This window comes from Danio rerio, chromosome 12 (assembly GCF_052040795.2).
Source record: "Danio rerio strain M-AB ecotype USA chromosome 12, GRCz13ab, whole genome shotgun sequence".
In the NCBI taxonomy this organism is placed as follows: Eukaryota; Metazoa; Chordata; class Actinopteri; order Cypriniformes; family Danionidae; genus Danio; species Danio rerio.
This window is the reverse complement of record NC_141032.1, coordinates 50,419,261-50,439,560: the sequence shown is the minus strand read 5'-3', so window position 1 is coordinate 50,439,560 and position 20,300 is coordinate 50,419,261. Positions and strand designations below refer to the sequence as shown.

Sequence of the window (20,300 nt, the reverse complement as noted above, 5' to 3'; positions counted from 1 at the left end):
TTTATTAAAAGTGAAAAGTGTACCTTAAAATAAAGAGGCCAATTTTTTTTTTAATGTGTAAATAAATGGTTTTAAAATATAATATTTAATAATAACATGTTTTTAAAAAGGGATAAAACTGATTTTTTTAAAGTGACCCAAATATTTTTTTGATGTTAGCAGTTAAAGAAAAATTTATATACAAATATAAAAAGTAGGCATTACAAAAAGATTATTTTATTTATTCTTTAAAGTTATAATTAATGGATTAATAAAATCAAGAATTATACTAAGAAAGGTAAAATATATATATTCTTTACAATTCTTTTACAAAAATAATATAACATTTTCAATTAAAGAACAAAACAATGATAAAAAGTAGAAATCGCAAAAGAATTTTATTTTATTTTAAATAATTTTGTATTATTTGAAAGGATTTTATTTTATTTCAAAGGATTTTATTTTACTTTAAAGAATTTTATTTTATTTTAAAGAATTTTATTTTAAAGAATTTTATTTTATTTTAAAGGATTTTATTTTGTGGTATTTTATTTTATTTTAAAGAATTTTATTTTAAATAATTTTGTATTATTTGAAAGGATTTTATTTTATTTCAAAGGATTTCATTTTATTTTAAAGGATTTTATTTTAAAGAATTTTATTTCATTTTAAAGGATTTTATTTTGTGGTATTTTATTTTATTTTAAAGAATTTTATTTAATTTTAAAGTGTTTTATTTTAAAGAATTTTATTTTATTTTAAAGGATTTTATTTTATTTTATAGGATTTTAATTTATTTCAAAGGTTTTTATATTATTTTAAAGGATTTTATTTTAAAGGCTTTTATTTTATTTAAAGTGTTTTATTTTAAAGAATTTTATTTTATTTTAAAGGATTTTATTTTATTTTAAAAGGATTTTTAAATTTATTATTTTATGCTTTGTCCATCTGTACTCACTCTCTCCAGCTGTCCTGACACAGGGACCAGTTTGGGAGGTCCGTCCACAGCAGAGGTCATTCCCACATCCATATGATTATCATTCCAGTCTCTGATTAAGTCTTCATGTGAATATGAGCGCGTCCCGAAGCCCTTCGCTCTGCCCACTATCGCCCTCCTCCTGTTACCGGGAGTTCGACTGCCGGCCTGCGGGACATCCCACAGCAGCCGGCCGGAGTCCGGCGTACCCTTCCGGAAGTTGGTGCTAACTTCAATGTCTGCACGCTCTGGATAGGTGATGTGGTTCGGTATCATGCTGCTGACGGCACCCATCGCGCCCAGCTCTGCCGGATGGAGACGAGGGTCAATGGAGACGGGGAGAGACTGGACCAGAGCCATAATGGAGGACTCGGCAGCTCAGAAGACCTGCAGATGAAGCACACATCAACACTTTAACACTTCAATCTGCTTTTACTGGAGATTCAGTCTGAACAGATCATCTGATTCAGTCAGTTTTTACTGGAGACTCACTCTAAATGGATCATTTGATTCAGTCAGTTTTTACTGGAGACTCACTCTAAATGGATCATTTGATTCAATCAGTTTTCACTGGAGACTCACTCTAAACGGATCATTTGATTCAATCAGTTTTCACTGGAGACTCACTCTGAACAGATCATTTGATTCAATCAGTTTTCACTGGAGACTCACTCTGAACAGATCATTTGATTCAATCAGTTTTCACTGGAGACTCACTCCAAACAGAACATTTGATTCAATCAGTTTTCACTGGAGACTCACTCTGAACAGATCATTTGATTCAATCAGTTTTCACTGGAGACTCACTCCAAACAGAACATTTGATTCAATCAGTTTTCACTGGAGACTCACTCTGAACAGATCATTTGATTCAATCAGTTTTCACTGGAGACTCACTCTGAACAGATCATTTGATTCAATCAGTTTTCACTGGAGACTCACTCTGAACAGATCAATTGATTCAGTGAGTTGTTTACTGCAGACTCACTCTAAACGGATCATTTGATTTAATGAGTTGTTGAATGTAGTGGATTAAAAGTACAAGTTTCCTAAAATAAAACTACTGAGTGTATTATTTAAGTATCTGTACATTACTGAACAACAGCAATGAAGTAAAAATACTTTGTTACGGTCCACAGCTATCAAATAGACAAGTTACTAACTCAGCATACAAAGCTAATCTAGATTAGAGAAATGATCTGGCTCGACCGTTACAAACAATAAAGCACTAAAGCTGATTAAAACCGTCATCACTGTTTGTGGCATCTGTGCGGTTTGGTAAAGTCTGCCAGTTAAAGTTGAGAATAAACTCTCAAGTAACCCATTTGAAGGATTAGTTCACTTCCAGAACCAAAAACATAACGGGTAATACAAAAAAAAAAAAAACACACAATACAATCATAAATATACAGATAACAACTCCCAAACAGAAGCCCGCTATAGAGTATGCAGCATCATCAGTCGGCCATATTGGAGAGCAGAATGTAAACAAAGCCACTGAACTGGACAAAGCTCACATATTGAGCTCATTGTTGCTGTAAATGATCAGTTATCATCGTGTTTTAGGCTGCACTAATCACTCAGACTGGAATGAAAATATTTAGAGTATTATAGACTGACAAAACACAGAACAAATCAAGCAGAAGAGAGAGGAAACTGAAGCAGGATTTCCAGAATCTTCACAACCAAATCACTTTCATTGTCACATCAGCAGCAGCGCGTGTGCTATGAGTGAAAAGCTTAGAAAGGGCTCGCAACACGGCGGCCATGCTCAGCACTATCTTAATGATGTATCCTTCATGTTGGTTAATATTTCTGGACAGATAGGTGAAATATTAGGCTGATATCTTCATTAATACTGCACATACATGTGTTTTACCACCCATTATATTCAGCTTGTCCAATGCTACACTCTTCCCAGCTTACAAAGTGCTTGTCTATGTAGTTTAGCTGTTACCTCTAAGGTTTACACAGCTTAAATAAGCAGAACGGTGTATTCAGTCGTGCATTAACTGTGCAGTCTATGCTGATGTTTACATTTCTTTTCGACTGATGAATGACGAGGGAGTGAGTAAACTATCAGGAATCTTTTGCTCTGTGAATGAATCCTTTATTTGCAGCTTCTGATCAGGTTAAACCAGTTTCAGACACTTTACATGTTATTTAATCACAGGGGCAGAACTCAGTCATTAGCTGACCAATGCTGGGCTGATTATGAGTCCTCTTGGTGGAGCAGAAACTGCAAACATTACTGTGAAACACCTCTGTGAATCACATCAGGCATTAATCTTACCTATGAAGACAAAATTATTGGCCTGTATAATGTTATTCATTTTCCTTCGGCTTATTCCCTTTATATATCAGGGCTCGCCACAGTGGAATGAACCGCCAACTATTCCAACATATGTTTTACACAGCGGATGCCCTTCCAGCTGCAACCCAGTACTGGGAAGCAATTATACGCGGACACACTCATACATTACAGCCAACTTAGTTCAGAGGAAACCCCCCCCAACATGAGGAAAGCGTGCAAACTCCAGACAGAAACACCAACTGACCAAGCCGGGAGTCAAACCAGTGACCCTCTTGCTGTGAAGCGACATTGTTAACCACTGAGCCACCATGCCACCCAATGTTATGTTATTTATTTTTCAAATATTTCTATGATATATTGAATATATACATTCATTCATTTTCTTTTTGCCCTAGTCCTTTTATTAATCTTGGGTCACCACAGCAGAATGAACCGCTAACTTATCCAGCATATGTTTTACACAGCGAATGCCCTTCCAGCTGCAACCCATTACTGGGATATATATATATATATATATATATATATATATATATATATATATATATATAGGGGTGTCACGATTTCAATTTTTAATCGAAATCGATCGAAATGTATGCTCAATTTCGATTATCGAATCAAAAAAATAGAATCGTCGATGCTGCGACGCCCCCATGTCACGTAAGCTTGGCTTGCCAAGGCTTGTTGAAGTGCTTGTTAAACTGCAGGCGCAGGAGACCCGTCGACAGAGCTTAAACCCTCTCCTCTTTCAATGAAGTCGCCGGTGTGGAAGCATTTTGGATTTCCAGTGAGTTATGTTGACAACGTTCGTGTTGTCGACAAAAAACACACAGTTTTGCAAGCTCTGCTATGTACGTATTAGGGTTCGTCCGATAGACAACACCGGCATCGTGATCCTCCGCCCGCCCCCGTTGCAAATCCGCTCGCGAAAAGTACACACTCAGGCCCTGTTTACACTGTCTTTGTTTTTAAATGGCATTTTAGAACGACAACGATTTGACATCCACAGTGGCGTGTAGCATTTCTGAGCAGCCCTCCTTCCTCTCTACCTCTGAAAATGCACATCACATGACCACACAGACACAGACGCACACACAGCCATGCGCTCGAGACAGCAGGTCCAGGCAGTCAGAGGACTGCTTCAATCTTTCACTCACTTGTACTTAGTCATTTTAGCGAACACCTCAGATACTGTTGGCTGGTTCCTGTTGGTTGTGCGTCTTTTTTAGCGACGCCATTATAACGACACAGATCACTGCCTATTCACGAGTCCCGCAGAAAAAGTGATTGACAGGTGGTAATTATGTGTGTGTCTTGCCTTTATTCATTTACTGTATGATTTGTTTATGGTTAAAACAAAGACCATGCAGGTCAGGTAGTTTAAACGGTAGGCTACAAATAATTAATTGGTCATTAATTAATTAATTATTCATGATCGAAAATCGAATCGAATCGTGCCTTCAGAATCGAAAATGTAATCGAATCGAGGATTTGGAGGATCGTGACACCCTTAATATATATATATATATATATATATATATATATATATATATATATATATATATATATATATATATATATATATACACATATTTATTTATTTATTTATTTATTTATTTATTTATACAGCAAATCTGTCTGGATCTCGAATCTGATTGGCTGATAGCCATGATATATTTAAGTAATATCAGCATTCGTACAGCCTCTTTACCCTCTGTGTATTACTCCGCCCACATACAACCAGCAACAAGCAGAGACACAACAGTTTGACAAATATTACTGCTGTTACACAACAAAATATACTTTTGAGGCTTTTTAGTGGAGAATGTAGATGTTTAGATTGCAAATATGCAGTTTATTTGCAAGAATTGTGCCTATTTTAAAATATTTACAATTTCTCAGAGACAGCTCATCGACGACGGTTGACATTTTCTATCCACAAGATGGCGCCAGAACGTAATAATAAGCCCTTACGCTTAGAAGCTATAACAGTCTGATTTCTAACTACAGCAGATCAAATCAATATTAAACTGGTAAGCAATACCTGCCAACACTTCCGTTTTTCATGGGAGTATCTCGTATTTCAGACCAGTCTCCTGCAAACATCCCATTTTTATTTCTTCCTAAAAACTCCCGTAATTTCACCCACCCCCCTCTTTGGTACAGTCTGTACACTAAACACCCCCGGGTTGCCAGCTTTGGTTCAGTACCCGATTGAAGCAGCCACCCAAAACCCGCTGCATCCTGTTCTCAACCTCACCCCCGAACACCCCCTCCCCCGGTCTCCCGGGTTTTCAGAGACATGTTGGCAGGTTAGATGATCTCTCTCTCTTGTATGTTGTAGTGCTGTATTTATAGCGATTTGCTTGCATATCAGGAATGTGTTGTGTTGGCAGATTGAAATAAGCAAAGTCCGCATGTGTTTATCGGTTTTCCTTATCGCAAACACAACAGCAGTCTGGTAACGTTAGTGAATTCGTTGTTATTTTCGGGGTAACTATTGTGAAATCCCGATTGCAAAGAGAAATACTGTAGACTGTAACACTGTAAGAAGATATCTCTGTAGATGGATGGCGTTTCATGTCACGTTCAGCCTTATAATCTTAAAATGTGAGCAAAAATCATTCAAACACTAGCTCTAAAGTGACGTTGGTGAATGAGTAACGGCTTCTGCTGTTCTGACGTCAGCTGCAGATGTGAATGATTGGTGGAAGAAAGTAGTTCCTAATACAAAAGAGTTTTTAGACTCTCCGTGTTTGATTTTCTTATTTATATACAGGATTGTGCTGTTGAACTGTTGTATAAACGCAATATATCATGAGTAGCAGTGCGCTATGGCTGTATATCAGCACTGGTGGGACGCTAAGGCACGAGGCTGTCCCACCAGTGCTGATATACAGCCATATCGCACTGCTACCCGTGTGATATTGCTCATATATATATATATATATATATATATATATATATATATATATATATATATATATATATATATATATATATATATATATATATATATATATATGTGTGTGTGTGTGTGTGTATATTTCTAATTATTAGTATATACATATTAGTGCTGTCAAATAATTAACTCGCTATTAAGTCGCATCCAAGATAAAAGTATGTATTTACGTAATATATACATGTGAACTGTGTATATTTATGTATGTCTATGTATAAATACACTAACATACTATACATAATACACAAAAATATACAAAATAAATATATTTACATACATATTTATATTTGTATATAATTAAGATTTAATTTAAATATATTGTAATTATGAATATTTAAGTTAAACGAAATTAATAATCGCAATTAATCATTTGACAGCACTAATAGCCCAAAATTATTCATACCTCAGGAGAGAGTGTGTGTGTGTGTGTGTGTGTGTGTGTGTGTGTGTGTGTGTGTGTGTGTGTGTGTGTGTGTGTGTGTGTGTGTGTGTGTGTGTGTGTGTGTGTGTGTGTGTGTGTGAGAGAGAGGGAGTGTGTAAGTGAGAACAGACATTTATGCAATACTTTGACATATATAACAAATATTTTATAAACATAAAATCAAAATATGAAATTGAGTGTAATTTGCATATATTTCCATATAGGAAGAGTTCAGATGCAAAAGCCGCTAAATGCCACTTGCCTTTGACAGCAAAAGCTGCTATATCCCGAGAGAATAATCAGAAGCGTGAATCAAGTCATGTTTTCAATGTAGCAGCGCGCTGATACCCCGGCTTTATGACGAAAGCGTTTTATTCCGCTTACGATTTTAAAAGATGGAGTTTGATGAACTGGATGAGCCTGTCCGACTGTCAGCAAATGCCAAACGAAAACGTGCCTTACCTCAAAACGCATTATAAGAAAAAGAAAACACACTGTACAGTGGGGAGTGCAGCATGCATTCATAATGTTTGTTTGCGCAGCGACGCTACTTTGAATGAGTCCGATTTACTATACATTAAACACCAACTGCGTTTCACAAAAGACAGAGTTAAGATGCTGCTCTTTTATCCTGCATGGATGCTATATGAGGATAAACAAGAGACCAAGACCGTGAGTATGGAGAGAATGAATGAATGAATGAATGAATGAATAACAGCTTCTAAAAGTGTCTGAGAGGCGTCCCCTTTCAGCCCAGTAGGCCTACCCTGTGTTTTATTTGCGAATGTAAGCTATTTTAAAAGATAAATATAATATATAAACCTACACTTGTATAACTTCATATCACCTGTAGATCTGATAAACTTTATATTAATGGACAGTGCACAGATATTAATGTTTCACAATGTTTTTGCACTACATTATTTGAATTTACCAAGCTTATTTTACAATGTTTACATTTCTTACATTAAATCTAAATCCCAAATATCAGAAATGACAGCAGATAGTTCAGATTTAATTCATGTCAGTTTTAATGTTATTGATTAATGCACTTGACAGATTTCATTCATTCATTTTCTACTACTTCTGCATTTTCCCTGGTTCATCACAGTGGAATGAACTTACTTGACAGATTTCTGTACTTTTAATTTCAGGTGGTCTGTGTAAGGGGTTTTATGTTTGGTAAAATAATTTCTAATTGCATCTTCAGTGATTTTCAACTTATAACACTGTTGTGTCTCAATATGTGGGTTTAGAGGGTTTTGCAATAAAAGCACGAGTGGATTTAGCTATTTTCAGGCCCTGATTGGCCAATCGGGAGAACCGGGAGAATTCCCGGTGGGCCGGTCCGTTTTTTGGGCGCGAGGGCCGGTGTCCCTAGCTGCATGCACTCTCAGCAGTCGCACTTTTTATCATTTATTTGTTTATTTGATCATAGCCTCACACTTTTTGTTCATTATTTAGCCGCAGCTCCGCTGTTTTTCCACGTGAGCAAAATGCAGCCTGCAGGTTAATGATGATCATGATTAACCTGCAGGCTGCACCCCATTCCACCCCAAACAGCGGCACCCTAGTGAATATTAATGAATATTACACCTGCTCAATGATTCACTACATTAATAAATCTGACATAACTTGATTAGAAATCTAAAAAGGGGAGGAAAAATAGTGGGGTAAAAAATAAAATAAAATAAAAAGAGTAGAAATCAATAGCAGCAGATAACAATGCTGTGCTAGACAGCGCCATTGTGGTCTAGCGGTTAGCATGTTAGATTATGACGCCGCCGATCCGAGTTCGACCCACACCAGTATATAAGGTGTTTTTTTCATTTTCTGTGTTAAGACATTAAGTACTGTTAGGGTTAATTATGTACATATTCTTTTTCTGTGACAACCGTTACAAAGGACTGGATATCTATAAAGAATTAATCTTCTCATATTTATGAAAAACATTTGAAGTTCTAAGGCAGCTGTGTCCTTGAAAAAGACATGTGTCATTAGAAACTGAATTGGAAATAACGTCATTTTAATATAGTCAGTCGTCGACTGAGGTAGGCCGGTTTAAGGCTTGAAACTCCAGAGCTAAAAAGGAGTCCCACTCCAGCCCTGGCTGATTTTAACACAAAAGAAAATCTCCCTTGTTAAAAACCAAAGAATTGTCTAAAGTGACATTTTTAGAAAAAAAAGTACTTTATTTACCAGCTAATAACCTTTTAATCACATATAAAATGAAACGTCTGAACTTAATCAGAGGAGTCTGATAGAAAATGCTCATTTACAAGAAAAGAGCTCTGGTGGGTTTACAGGGTTTTGCATCTGAACTCTTCATATCAGATTTTTGTATGTGGCTTTCCAGACCCTTCAGTGTGGCGAAACACAACCAAAACGCACACGAGTGAACCAGTGCTGCTGTGCAGAGTCAGTCAGAGGATCTAGTGTGTGTATTAATCTGCATACCGTAAGTGTACATGTAATGATCCCTCAGCTGAAGCAGTTCAGGTTTCATGAGCTGAACTGGGGTCAGTGTTTGAGCCGACACACGCAAATGTGCGAGTTTCACCAATAACACCCTGCGGCTTCATGCAGGACCTCTGATTCAGTCACTTCCTGAATGCCATCAAACACAGCTCCCACAGAACACACACACACACTCATGTGCTGCACACCAGTGTCATGTTCACAGATCTGTCACACTAGCAGCTCTGTGTGGAGCACAACACACACACACACACTCCCACACACAAACATGCACTTACAGACACACACAGTAACACAAATGCTGTCACACATACACACACACACACTTAATGGACATTGCAATTTCTTATTTTATGGGGTCACACTCTTTCAAACATTCTCTCTCTCTCTAGCTTACAAATATACACAAACAAACATACACTCGCAGACAAATGCACACTAACTCTCTCACACACATATATGCCTGACATACGCATGCACACTAACAGACTAACAGATGGGGTCTTACACACTCTTTTACGTGTTCTCTCTCTCTCAAACACACCAAACACGAACAATTTATGCTTATATACACTCACTGGCCACTTTATTAGGTACACCTTACTAGTACCAGGTCGGACCCCCTTTTGCCTTCAGAACTGCTTTAATCCTTCCTGGCAGAGATTCAACAAGCTGCTGGAAATATTCCTCAGAGATTTTGCTCCATATTGTCTTGATAGCATCACACAGTTGCTGTAGATTTGTCGGCTGCACATCCATGATGCCAATCTCCCGTTCCACCACATCCCAAAGCTGCTCTATTGGATTGAGCTCTGGAGACTGTGGAGGCCATTTGAGTACAGTGAACTCACCGTCATGTTCAAGACACCAGTCTGAGATGATTGAGCTTTATGACATGCTGCGTTATCCTGCTGGAAGTAGCCATCAGAAGATGGAGACACTGTGCTCATAAAGGGATGGACATGGTCAGCAGCAATACTCAGGTAGGCTGTGGCGTTGATGCTCAATTGGTACTAATGAACCCAAAGAAAATCTCCCCCACACCATTACACCACCACCACCAGCCTGAACCGCTGATACAAGGCAGGATGATCCATGCTTTCATGTTGTTGAGGCCAAATTCTGACCAGAGCATCCGAATGTGTCAGCAGAAATGGAGACTCATCAGAGCAGCAACGTTTCTCCAATCTTCTATTGTCCAGTTTTGGTGAGTCTGTGTGAATTGTAGCCTCAGTTTCCTGTTCTTAGCTGACAGGAGCGGCACCCGGTGTGCTCTTCTGCTGCTGTAGTCCATCCGCCTCAAGGTTGGCCGTGTTGTGTGTTCAGAGATGCTCTTCTGCAGAGCTCGGTTGTAACGAGTGCTTATTTGAGTTACTGTTGCCTTTCTATCAGCTGGAACCAGTCTGGCCATTCTCCTCTGGCCTCAACAAGGCATTTGCGCCCACAGAACTGCCACTCACTGGATATTTCCTCTGTCGGAGCATTCTCTGTAAACCCTAGAGATGGTTGTGCGTGAAAATCCCAGTAGATCAGCAGTTTCTGAAATACTCAGAGCAGCCCGTCTGGCAGCAACAATCATGCCACGTTCAAAGTCACTTAAATCCCCTTTCTTCCCCATTCTGATGCTCACTTTGAAATGCAGCAGATCATCTTGACCATGTCCACATGCCTAAATGCACTGAGTTGCTGCCATTTGATTAACGAGCAGTTGGACAGGTGTACCTAATAAAGTGGCCGGTTAGTGTTTATTCATTCATTCATTCTCTTTTCAGCCAAGTCCCTTTATTAATCCGGGGTCGCCACAGCGGAATGAACCGCCAACTTATCCAGCACATTTTATGCAGCAGATGCCCTTCCAGCCACATCCAATCACTGGGAAACATCCATACACACTCATTCATACACTTACACTACGGACAATTTTAGCTTATCCAATTCACCTATACTGCATGTCTTTGAACATTATAGACTCTCTATAATGTATTTTCTACTGTAATGAACACTTACAAATGGCCTTACCTCTAACCCTACCCCTAAACAAACACTGAAAGCAAACAATCTGCAGCTTTGCATTTTCAAAATACACCAGTCTATGTGACAGAATACTTCATTCTTGAAGAGCCATTTTCCTCATGGGACCAAACAAATGTCCCCACAAGGTCACAAATTACTGGTATTGCTATTACTTGGAGACATTTGGTCCCCACAACATGATAAAAACTAGGACCACACACACACACAGTTAGCCTCATACCTGATGTGAATTCCTGCATGTCGCTGGTTTCTGAGACACAGATCCTGAAGCAGTAGTGTGTCCGTCAGGCTCTTCACCCTAGTAAAAGTGCTTCAGTCTGTGTGTGTGTGTGTGTGTGTGTGTGTGTGTCCCTCAGGGAAACTGATTTCTCCGCTGCACGTGTGTGAAATGTAGCTCAGTGAGTCTCCATCCCAGATCATCACGTTCTCTGCTTCTCCCTCCTTCAGTTTCTTCTCGCTTTTCTACATCTGTGCTGATCGTGTGTTGTGGGAATATTCAATAATTCAACTGTACTGAAGAAAGTCACTGGTTCGAGTCTCAGCTGGGTCAGTTGGCATTTCTTAATGTAATTATACCTTTTACTACTTCATACTATTTCAGTTGTGCTCAGAACTGTGAAATGTATGTTTAAATCATGTTGATGAGGAGGAAATATCTTTAATTTACTGACGGAAATATGTTGGCAAAAGTCGAAGCCGCATACCCGTCAGTAAATGTGCAGTAGCGCCCCTGACCCTGGCCTGTACCAAGATGGCGGCTCTATTGACGCATTCATACTGACTACTGTGTATATAGCATGGTGGCATCAGCATACAGTACAAACATGTATTTCCAAACACCTCCAGATGTGTCATCTGAGATGGTCAACAGCAGGCGTAAACAGACCTGCTTAATTCATCCCATTGAGTGTTTACTACTAACATTACTGGCTTCTAGAATATTCTGTGCTGTTCCCGATCTGCAGATCTGTGTGATGATCAAACCACAGCGACTCGCCAATCACAAAGAGCTCAATGTAGAGGTCTATCGTACAAATACAAGAACACACACTCCCGGAAAACACCACACACATGAGCATAAAACCATCCGGCTAACATCAAAACACTGACTCTGAGATTTGCATGTTATTTGCATATAATCTCCATAAGCGTTTCTAAATGTAAACACACGACAGACGAAGCTGCCAATGCGAACTCAGATTACATTCATTATGATCTATACACACACACGCTCACTCACAACACACACACACACACACACACACACACACACACACACGTGCACACAGGCATACACACACACACACACACACACGCATGTTCACACACGCATACACACACACACATGCACGCGCGCGCACACACTTACTTATGCTCGCTCGCTCACTTACTCACACACACTCACACTTATCCACTAACACGCTCACACACACACACACACACACACACACACACACGCATGCATACTCACTCTCTCTCACACACACACACTCGCATTCAGTCATACACACACACACACATGCACGCGCGCGCACACACACTTACTTATGCTCGCTCGCTCACTCACACACACTCACACTTATCCACTAACACGCACACACACACACACATGCATACTCACTCTCTCTCTCACACACACACATACACACACACACACATACACTCACACACATTCACTCACACTCTCACACACACTTTCACACACCCACTTACTCACACACATATGCACACACACACACACACACACACACACTTACTTATGCTCTCTCACTCACTCGCATACACGCACGCATTCACTCATACACTCACACACATTCACTCACTCTCACACACACTTTCACACACCCACTTACTTACACACTAGCGCGCACACACACGCACATGCACGTGCACACACACTTACTCATGCTCGCTTACACACTCACTCGCACACACACCCGCATTCTCTCATACACTCACACACATTCACTCACACACACTTTTACACACATACTCACACTTATCCACTAACACACACACACACACACATGCATACTCACTCTCTCTCTCACACTCACACACACACACACACACACACTCGCATTCACTCATTCACTCACACTCTCACACACACTTTCACACACCCACTTACTCACACACTAGCGCACACACATCCACGCGCACACACACTTACTCATCCTCGCTCACTCACTCACTTGCACACATGCCCGCATTCTTTCATACACTCACACTTTTACATACACTCACACGCACACACATGCATGCATGCACACACTTACTCAAATGCTCAGTCAACACACACACACACACACACAGTTCCAGGGGAAAGTTTTGAATGAGTGTGCTGTGCTGGTATATATAGGCTAGTGTAAGTAGGCTACAGCGTGCCGTGTGTGTCTCTCTCAGGTCCTGTAAATGGGTCACGCTGGACACACTTAAACTGCTTCTACAGGCGGAACCAAGCGAACAGGTCCAAACACCAGCCAAAAGAACAGAACATCACCAGACGAGGAAATTTATTCAGGATCCACTCTAAAAATCACACACACACACACACACATACACACACAGACAAACCCCATTTGAACACACATACATGTATACACTTTTCAGAATGTTTCCCAAGTGAAACACATTTGACCATTATTTCTTATAATACTTTTTCTTCTGGGCGACACGGTGGCTCAGTGGTTAGCACTGTGGTCTCACAGCAAGGTCGCTGGTTTGAGTCCCGGCTGGGTCAGTCTGCGTTTCTGTGTGGAGTTTGCATGTTCTCCCCGTGTTGGCGTGGGTCACTTTTTTCAAACTTTTTAAGGTTAAAAGTTATTGGAAGAAAGATCAAGATGCCATAATGCAATTTAAAAGCAGCATAAAGCGAGGGAAAATAAAAACATGACTCACAAAATATGAAAAAAAAACTGCTCATTTACAGATATTTAACAGTGTAGTATCCTGTAAAATAACTAGTACAGTTTCATCATGTAAATCAGTGGTCATTAACCACCGGGTCGTGGAGTGGTACCAGGCCACACAAGAAATCGTTCATTATTTTTGGTTTATTTTGGAAAATGACCGTATTCTCTTGGTTACATCTAAGTCACTTGAGCACCCAAGTTAAAGCAATATAAGTAAGAAACAGACGCCTCTGAAAAGTTTCTTTGCTAAGGGGAAAAGGCCCAGTGAAGGACCCACAAACTGCCAAGGAATGGATCTGCAACCCATTTGTCAACAAATCAGGTGAATACAATATGTCTGTGAAAGAAAATCAACTGATGAAGATCACAAATGAAAACGACATTTTAGGGGCCGTTCACATATCGCATCTTTTCTAGAGTTCGCACAAGTTCATTGTTTCTAATGGAGGTTTGCAGCTTGCGCGCACAAGCAATTGACCGATCAGCTTCAGCTTGTACTGAATATACACATTAGGCAGGGTGTCCGCGGGCTCATAAAAAGTATTAAAAGTTGATAAATCAATTATGAGAAAATTAAGGCTCTTAAAATGTATTAAAAAGTCTTAACCGTGTTTTTACGAGGTCTTACATTTTTGTTCAAGCGTTGTACAAAGTGTCTGTCACCAAAAAAGCATACCTATATTTATCTTCCTCCTAATATTATCAACGGCGTGCTCGAACTACACCATTGGTACGTCCAGCCTAACTCCTCAATCCAGGTGATATCACGTAATTTAATCAAGTAAAAAGCGGGAAGGTGATGTGACGCTCTCCACATGAAGCAAAACCATAAAGCGAAACAGACGGAAAATGTAAGTTTGCGTACTCCCAACGCAATCTCACGGCAATTGGTAACGTTTTTATTTAGTGGCTAATTCGTATGAATTAATACGATCTAATTCATACTATTTAGTACGATTTGCTCATCACCCAGTGACGGTTGGGGTTAGGGGTGGGGTTAGGTGCCACGCCTCCTTCTTAAAATCATACATTTTCATACGACTGAACTTGTACGAATTCGTACGAATTACCCACTAAACTGACAAAACGTCAAATACTTACGTTTCCCCGTGAGATCAGGCTGGTACTCCTGGTTGGAGAAAGACAAGTTTAAACAGTGGCGGAAGCCTGTCGCTGAACACAACAGTGTAGTTTATTATTTCAAGCGTTGTTTCTTCAGAGCTTATCTGAGTTCTGTTGCATGGTTGTGCTACATTGATTTATTTAAATACAACTTTTTATTAACAACTGTTCCTAGAGTTTAATTAAAGTGGCGATGAGGTCGTATATTTTTTAAATATTTTTAGAAGGTCTTTAAAAGGAATTAAAATTATCTTATGATGTCAGGTGACCAAAATCCAATGTCTAGCCAGCGTCTAAGGACAACATTATTTAGATGTCTAATAATGACATCAAATGACGTTGATATTTGGTTGATTTTAGGTTGTTAGAAAGTGACCAAAATCCAATGTTGAGCCAACATCTTAAACCAACATCCTATTGACTTCAAATCCTGACATTTATACATCAGTTATGGCTACAAAATTCAACATCTGACAGATCTCATAGTGGTGATGTCGACACAACGTCAAGCTGTAACATCATTAGACGTTGATATTTGGTTGGTTTTAGGTTGTACGTTGGACATTGACTGTAAACCAGATTTTCATTTCCAAACAAAATTCAGCGTCTCCACGATGTTAGGGTACAATTTCAATCTAACGGCATGTTGACGTCTTGTGTCTGCTGGGTGTTTAAGGCCATTTCAGTCATCATACAGTAAATATCCATCATCTTCTCATCAGTGACATGCATCTAAACCATACTCGGTCCTGGAGGGCTGGTTTCCTGCAAAGTTTAGTTCCAATCCCAATTAGACGCACCTGGGCTAGCTAATCAAGCTTTCTAGAGACATTCATGCAGGTGTGTTGAGGCAAGTTGGAGCTAAAATCTGCAGGTCACCAACCCTCCAGGACTGTGTTTGGGCATCCCTGATCTAAACAGTCTCTGGGTCAATGCGTGTAGATTTTGAACATCTTCTTGGACACTTTTAACGCTTCCAAACAGTTTGCTGCAATGTAAAGCGCACATGTCCTGAGGTAGTTCATTATGATGCAGTTTACCTTCTATGTGTGATTTGATTGGACAGAAATCACAGGACTGATTTTTCTAATCCCCATAGACAACAAATAATACAGTAGTGACTGCAGGCTGAAGGACAGTAGTGGAGTGAAAGTACAGATACTGCACTAAACATGTACTCAAGGACAAGTAAAAGTGCACATTAATAACACTACTTAGTAAATTACAACTTCTGAGGAAAACTACTCAATTACTGTAATTTGAGTGTTTGTAATTAGTTACTTTACACCACTGGTAAAACTTCCCTGCTAAAAAATCCAGCTTAAACCAGCCTAGGCTGGTTGGCTGGTTTTAGCTGGTCGACCAGGCTGGTTTTAGAGGGGTTTTGGCTACTTCCAGCCTGGTTTAAGCTGGACATAGCTGGTTTTGGCTGGGCTCTCAGCCTGGCTAGGCTGGTCAAGCTGGTTTTAGCTGGTCATCTCCCAGCCTAACCAGCTAAGACCAGGCTGGAAACCAGCCTGGAAGTGGCCAAAACCCCTCTAAAACCAGCCTGGTCGACCAGCTAAAACCAGCCAACCAGCCTAGGCTGGTTTAAGCTGGATTTTTCAGCAGGGTTGTATCAGAGTTACAGCAATGTTCTGTCAGCTTGTCCTCTTCTGAGAGAATGGTTGGCCGCAATGTATAATGGATTGGCCGTAGTGTATAAATGTGTGTGTGAATGAGTGTTTCCCAGTACTGGGTTGCAACTGGAAGGGCATTCGCTTTGTAAACCATATGCTGAAATAGTTGGCGGTTCATACTGTTGTGGTGAATAAAGACAGTAAGCTGAAGGAAACTGAATGAGTGACGTATATGAAGTGATAGGCTTTTTATTTAGTCCCACATATCAACACACTGCACAGCTCTAGTGATTTAACAATGTCGCTTCAGTACAGTCGACTTGAATCATTATGGTGTCTTCTCTTGACATCAGCCCTTGACCCAGAATATGGTGTGCTTGTACGAGGATATATTTTTAATGGCCTCATTCTGTGAAATCTGATCATAAATATGGTGTCTGATCAAACCAGTGTTTGATCTCCTAAACCCGCAGTGAACCTCAGGACTATTTATCATCACTTTACATAACCAGCGGCTCCTGCTGGGCTTAATGCTGCTCATTTATGTCGGTTTTGGAAAAAGCTCAATGGGGACGATCTAAAAAAAAGATCTCATCTGCTTTTTCTGCTCATTTTCTCTGTCATTTAACAGAATCCCCTTGGGCTTAGGGTGGATGAGATGATTGTGCATGCATTAATAATCATTATGTGCAGGTCTGGTGCATCATATATACAGTAGAGCTGAATGATATTGGAAAATTCCGATAATTTAATTTTCTACGATATATATTGTGAGAAGGGTGGCACAGTGGGTGGAGCTGTCGCCTCACTGCAAGAAGGTCGCTGGTTTGAGTCCCGGCTGAATCAGTTGACATTTCTATGTGGAGTTTGCATGTTCTCCCCGTGTTGGTGTGGGTTTCCTCCAGGTGCTCTGGCTTCTCCCACAGTCCAAATACATGCACTACAGGGGAACTGATGAACTAAATTGGCTGTAGTGTATGAGTGTGTGTATGAATGAGTGTGTATGGGTGCTTCCAAGTACTGGGTTGCGGCTGGAAGGGCATCCGCTATGTAAAACATATGCTGAAATAAATGGCGGTTCATTCCTCTGTGGCGACCCCTGATGAATAAAGGGACTAAGGACAATGAATGAATGAATGAAATTGTTTTGGATAAAAGTGTCTAAATATCACATGCATTATTGCAATTTATTTTGACAGAGGCAGAACTCTCAGATAGAAATCTGATATATTGCAACATTGGCTAATTACATATTTGACGAACATTTCAGTTTTGGATTTTACAAATATAAAAAAAGGATTTTATGCAACATATGTTTGGAAATATTGCACAAATGGCTGTTAGCATATAGTGCTCAACAGATACGAGTACCTCATATGTGTGTTCTCTAAAGCCTATGATCAAAGCGCTGTGCTTACAATGTTTACTTCAGTGCATCGCGTCATCAGCGGCTAAAAATCAATTCCATTGGTGCAGAACTACAGATTGAGGTGCGTGGTGCTCGCAGAGCAGATAAGTGCTGGAGCAGTGGTCCCCAACCTTTGGGCCACAGAGTAGCACCGGTTTATAAAAAAATTGGTACTGGACCACACAAAAAAAAAGCATTAATTATTTCCCTTTTATATTTAATTTGAGTCTGAACGATCTTTATTTTGTAAAATCTTTTACTTTGAAAAATGAGCGTATTCTCTTGTTACATCTCGGGCACTTGAGTGCCAAAACTTAACTCACAGACTAGCAAAATGAGTAAAACTGCAGCACGACGTGCTTGCGTATTCCAGGCGTCCGCAGTTTAAAACATCCTAACCTTTCAGAATACCGCACGGCGAGTCACATGACAAGAACTGACTGATCAGCTGCATATTTTGTATGGAAAATAATTTCGTTGAATGAATATGACCCTCTTATATATATGCCTCTTTTCGGAACTGTGCAATGCTGTAACTGTTTAATTTGGCCAACTACACTACTTTATTTCAATACTGGTGATTATGGAGGTACTTGGAGAGACTGGATTATGGAGGTACTTGGTGAAAAAATTTGAGAACCTACAATATTATATTTGTGCATATACATTAGATTAGTCAGTACTGAAGCTAAAACTGGAGCTTATCTAACAAAATAACTTACAATAATGGTTCAAAAATTAGTAGCCCAAATGTCTATGTTATAGAAAATATTAAATATATACTTTTAAAAATAGCAAAAATCAAGAGAAACAAAAAATATATAGAGTTTAGTTAAAAATGTTGTAGGTTGTCATTTTTTTGTGCTATTTTGCATTAATTTAAATATGTCATCTTTCCATTTCTAAAGATGTTCTGTGGCTGAAATATTATTTTAATAAATAAATCTGCTTAATAAATCTGTTTTGTTGTATATTACCCATATTCACTAATAAATAGAGAAAAATATTCATTTTCAAAATGAGGTGTACTCATGCATCCTGAGCACTGTATATATTTTTTAACCATACAAATATGTGCATACTGTAGTACAGTTTATTAGCTAAAATGAGATAGATGTGTTAATGTATGGCCATATATGAACATGATTACATTCAATATATTTGTACATACAGTCAAGCCCAAAATTATGCATACCTTTGGCAAATTATGACTTATTATTATTCAACCACTGAGTTGTTTTTGTTTTTGGTTTGTTTTTTTGACCGGAAATGACCCAAGCTACTCCCAAAAGATAATAAGACATCGTATAAGAGGCATTGTGGAAACATATTTCCTGTCATTTAGATTTGAACAAAATCTTGAATTTGCCAGGGCTGTGAATAGTTTCAGCCTTGACTACTACAGCTATATCTTCAGCCTATATCTTTCACTCATTCATTTACTTGTCAGCTTAGTCCCTTTATTAATCCAGGGTCACCACAGCGGAATGAACCGCCAACTTATCCAGCACATTTTTACGCAGCGGATGCCCTTCCAGCCGCAACCCATCCCTGGGAAATCTCCACACACTCATTCACACACACACTCATACACTACGAACAATTTAGCCTACTCAATTCACCTGCACCGCATGTCTTTGGACTGTGGGGGAAACCTGAGCACCCGGAGGAAACCCACGCTAACGCAGGGAGAACATGCAAACTCCACACAGAAACGCTAACTGAGCTAAGAATCGAACCAGCGACCCAGCGACCTTCTTGCTGTGAGGCGACAGCACTACCTACTGCGCCACTGCTTCGCCCCGGCCTATATCTATATATTCAAATATTTGCATATATGACATTTTTATAAATGTAAAATCCACATGTAAGCTTGTAAGTCATTTGCATATATTTCCATATATCAGATGTCTATGGGTTGATATCTGATGTGAATGAATGAATGTGAGCAGGTCTGTGCAGCTGAATTCAGCCCAGTTTGTGGTCTGGTGTTTCTGTGCTAGGACACAGAGATCTGGGCATCAGCGGGTGCTCCCGGTGCCCGGCGCTGCCAGCCTTTCACTGGGAACACGGGC

The 20,300-nt window shown here is 39.5% G+C and overlaps 2 protein-coding genes across 4 annotated transcripts in view; one reads left to right on the top strand and one right to left on the bottom strand.

Moving 5' to 3' along the window:
• The window catches only part of pdzd7b (PDZ domain containing 7b), a 49,790-nt gene extending 47,760 nt beyond the window's left edge, over window positions 1-2,030 (top strand). For both annotated transcript variants that reach the window (XM_087277049.1, XM_087277051.1), the window contains exon 18: window positions 947-2,030. The gene's annotated coding sequence lies outside the window, so the exon portion shown is untranslated. The remainder of the gene's footprint in view (window positions 1-946) is intronic.
• The window catches only part of lzts2b (leucine zipper, putative tumor suppressor 2b), a 41,498-nt gene that overhangs the window by 9,843 nt on the left and 11,355 nt on the right, over window positions 1-20,300 (bottom strand). For both annotated transcript variants that reach the window (XR_015504703.1, XM_087277073.1), the window contains exon 2: window positions 938-1,342. Coding sequence is in view for 1 of the 2 variants with exons in the window: in XM_087277073.1 (XP_087133199.1) it covers window positions 938-1,315 (378 nt within the window). In the remaining variant the exon portion in view is untranslated. The remainder of the gene's footprint in view (window positions 1-937; window positions 1,343-20,300) is intronic.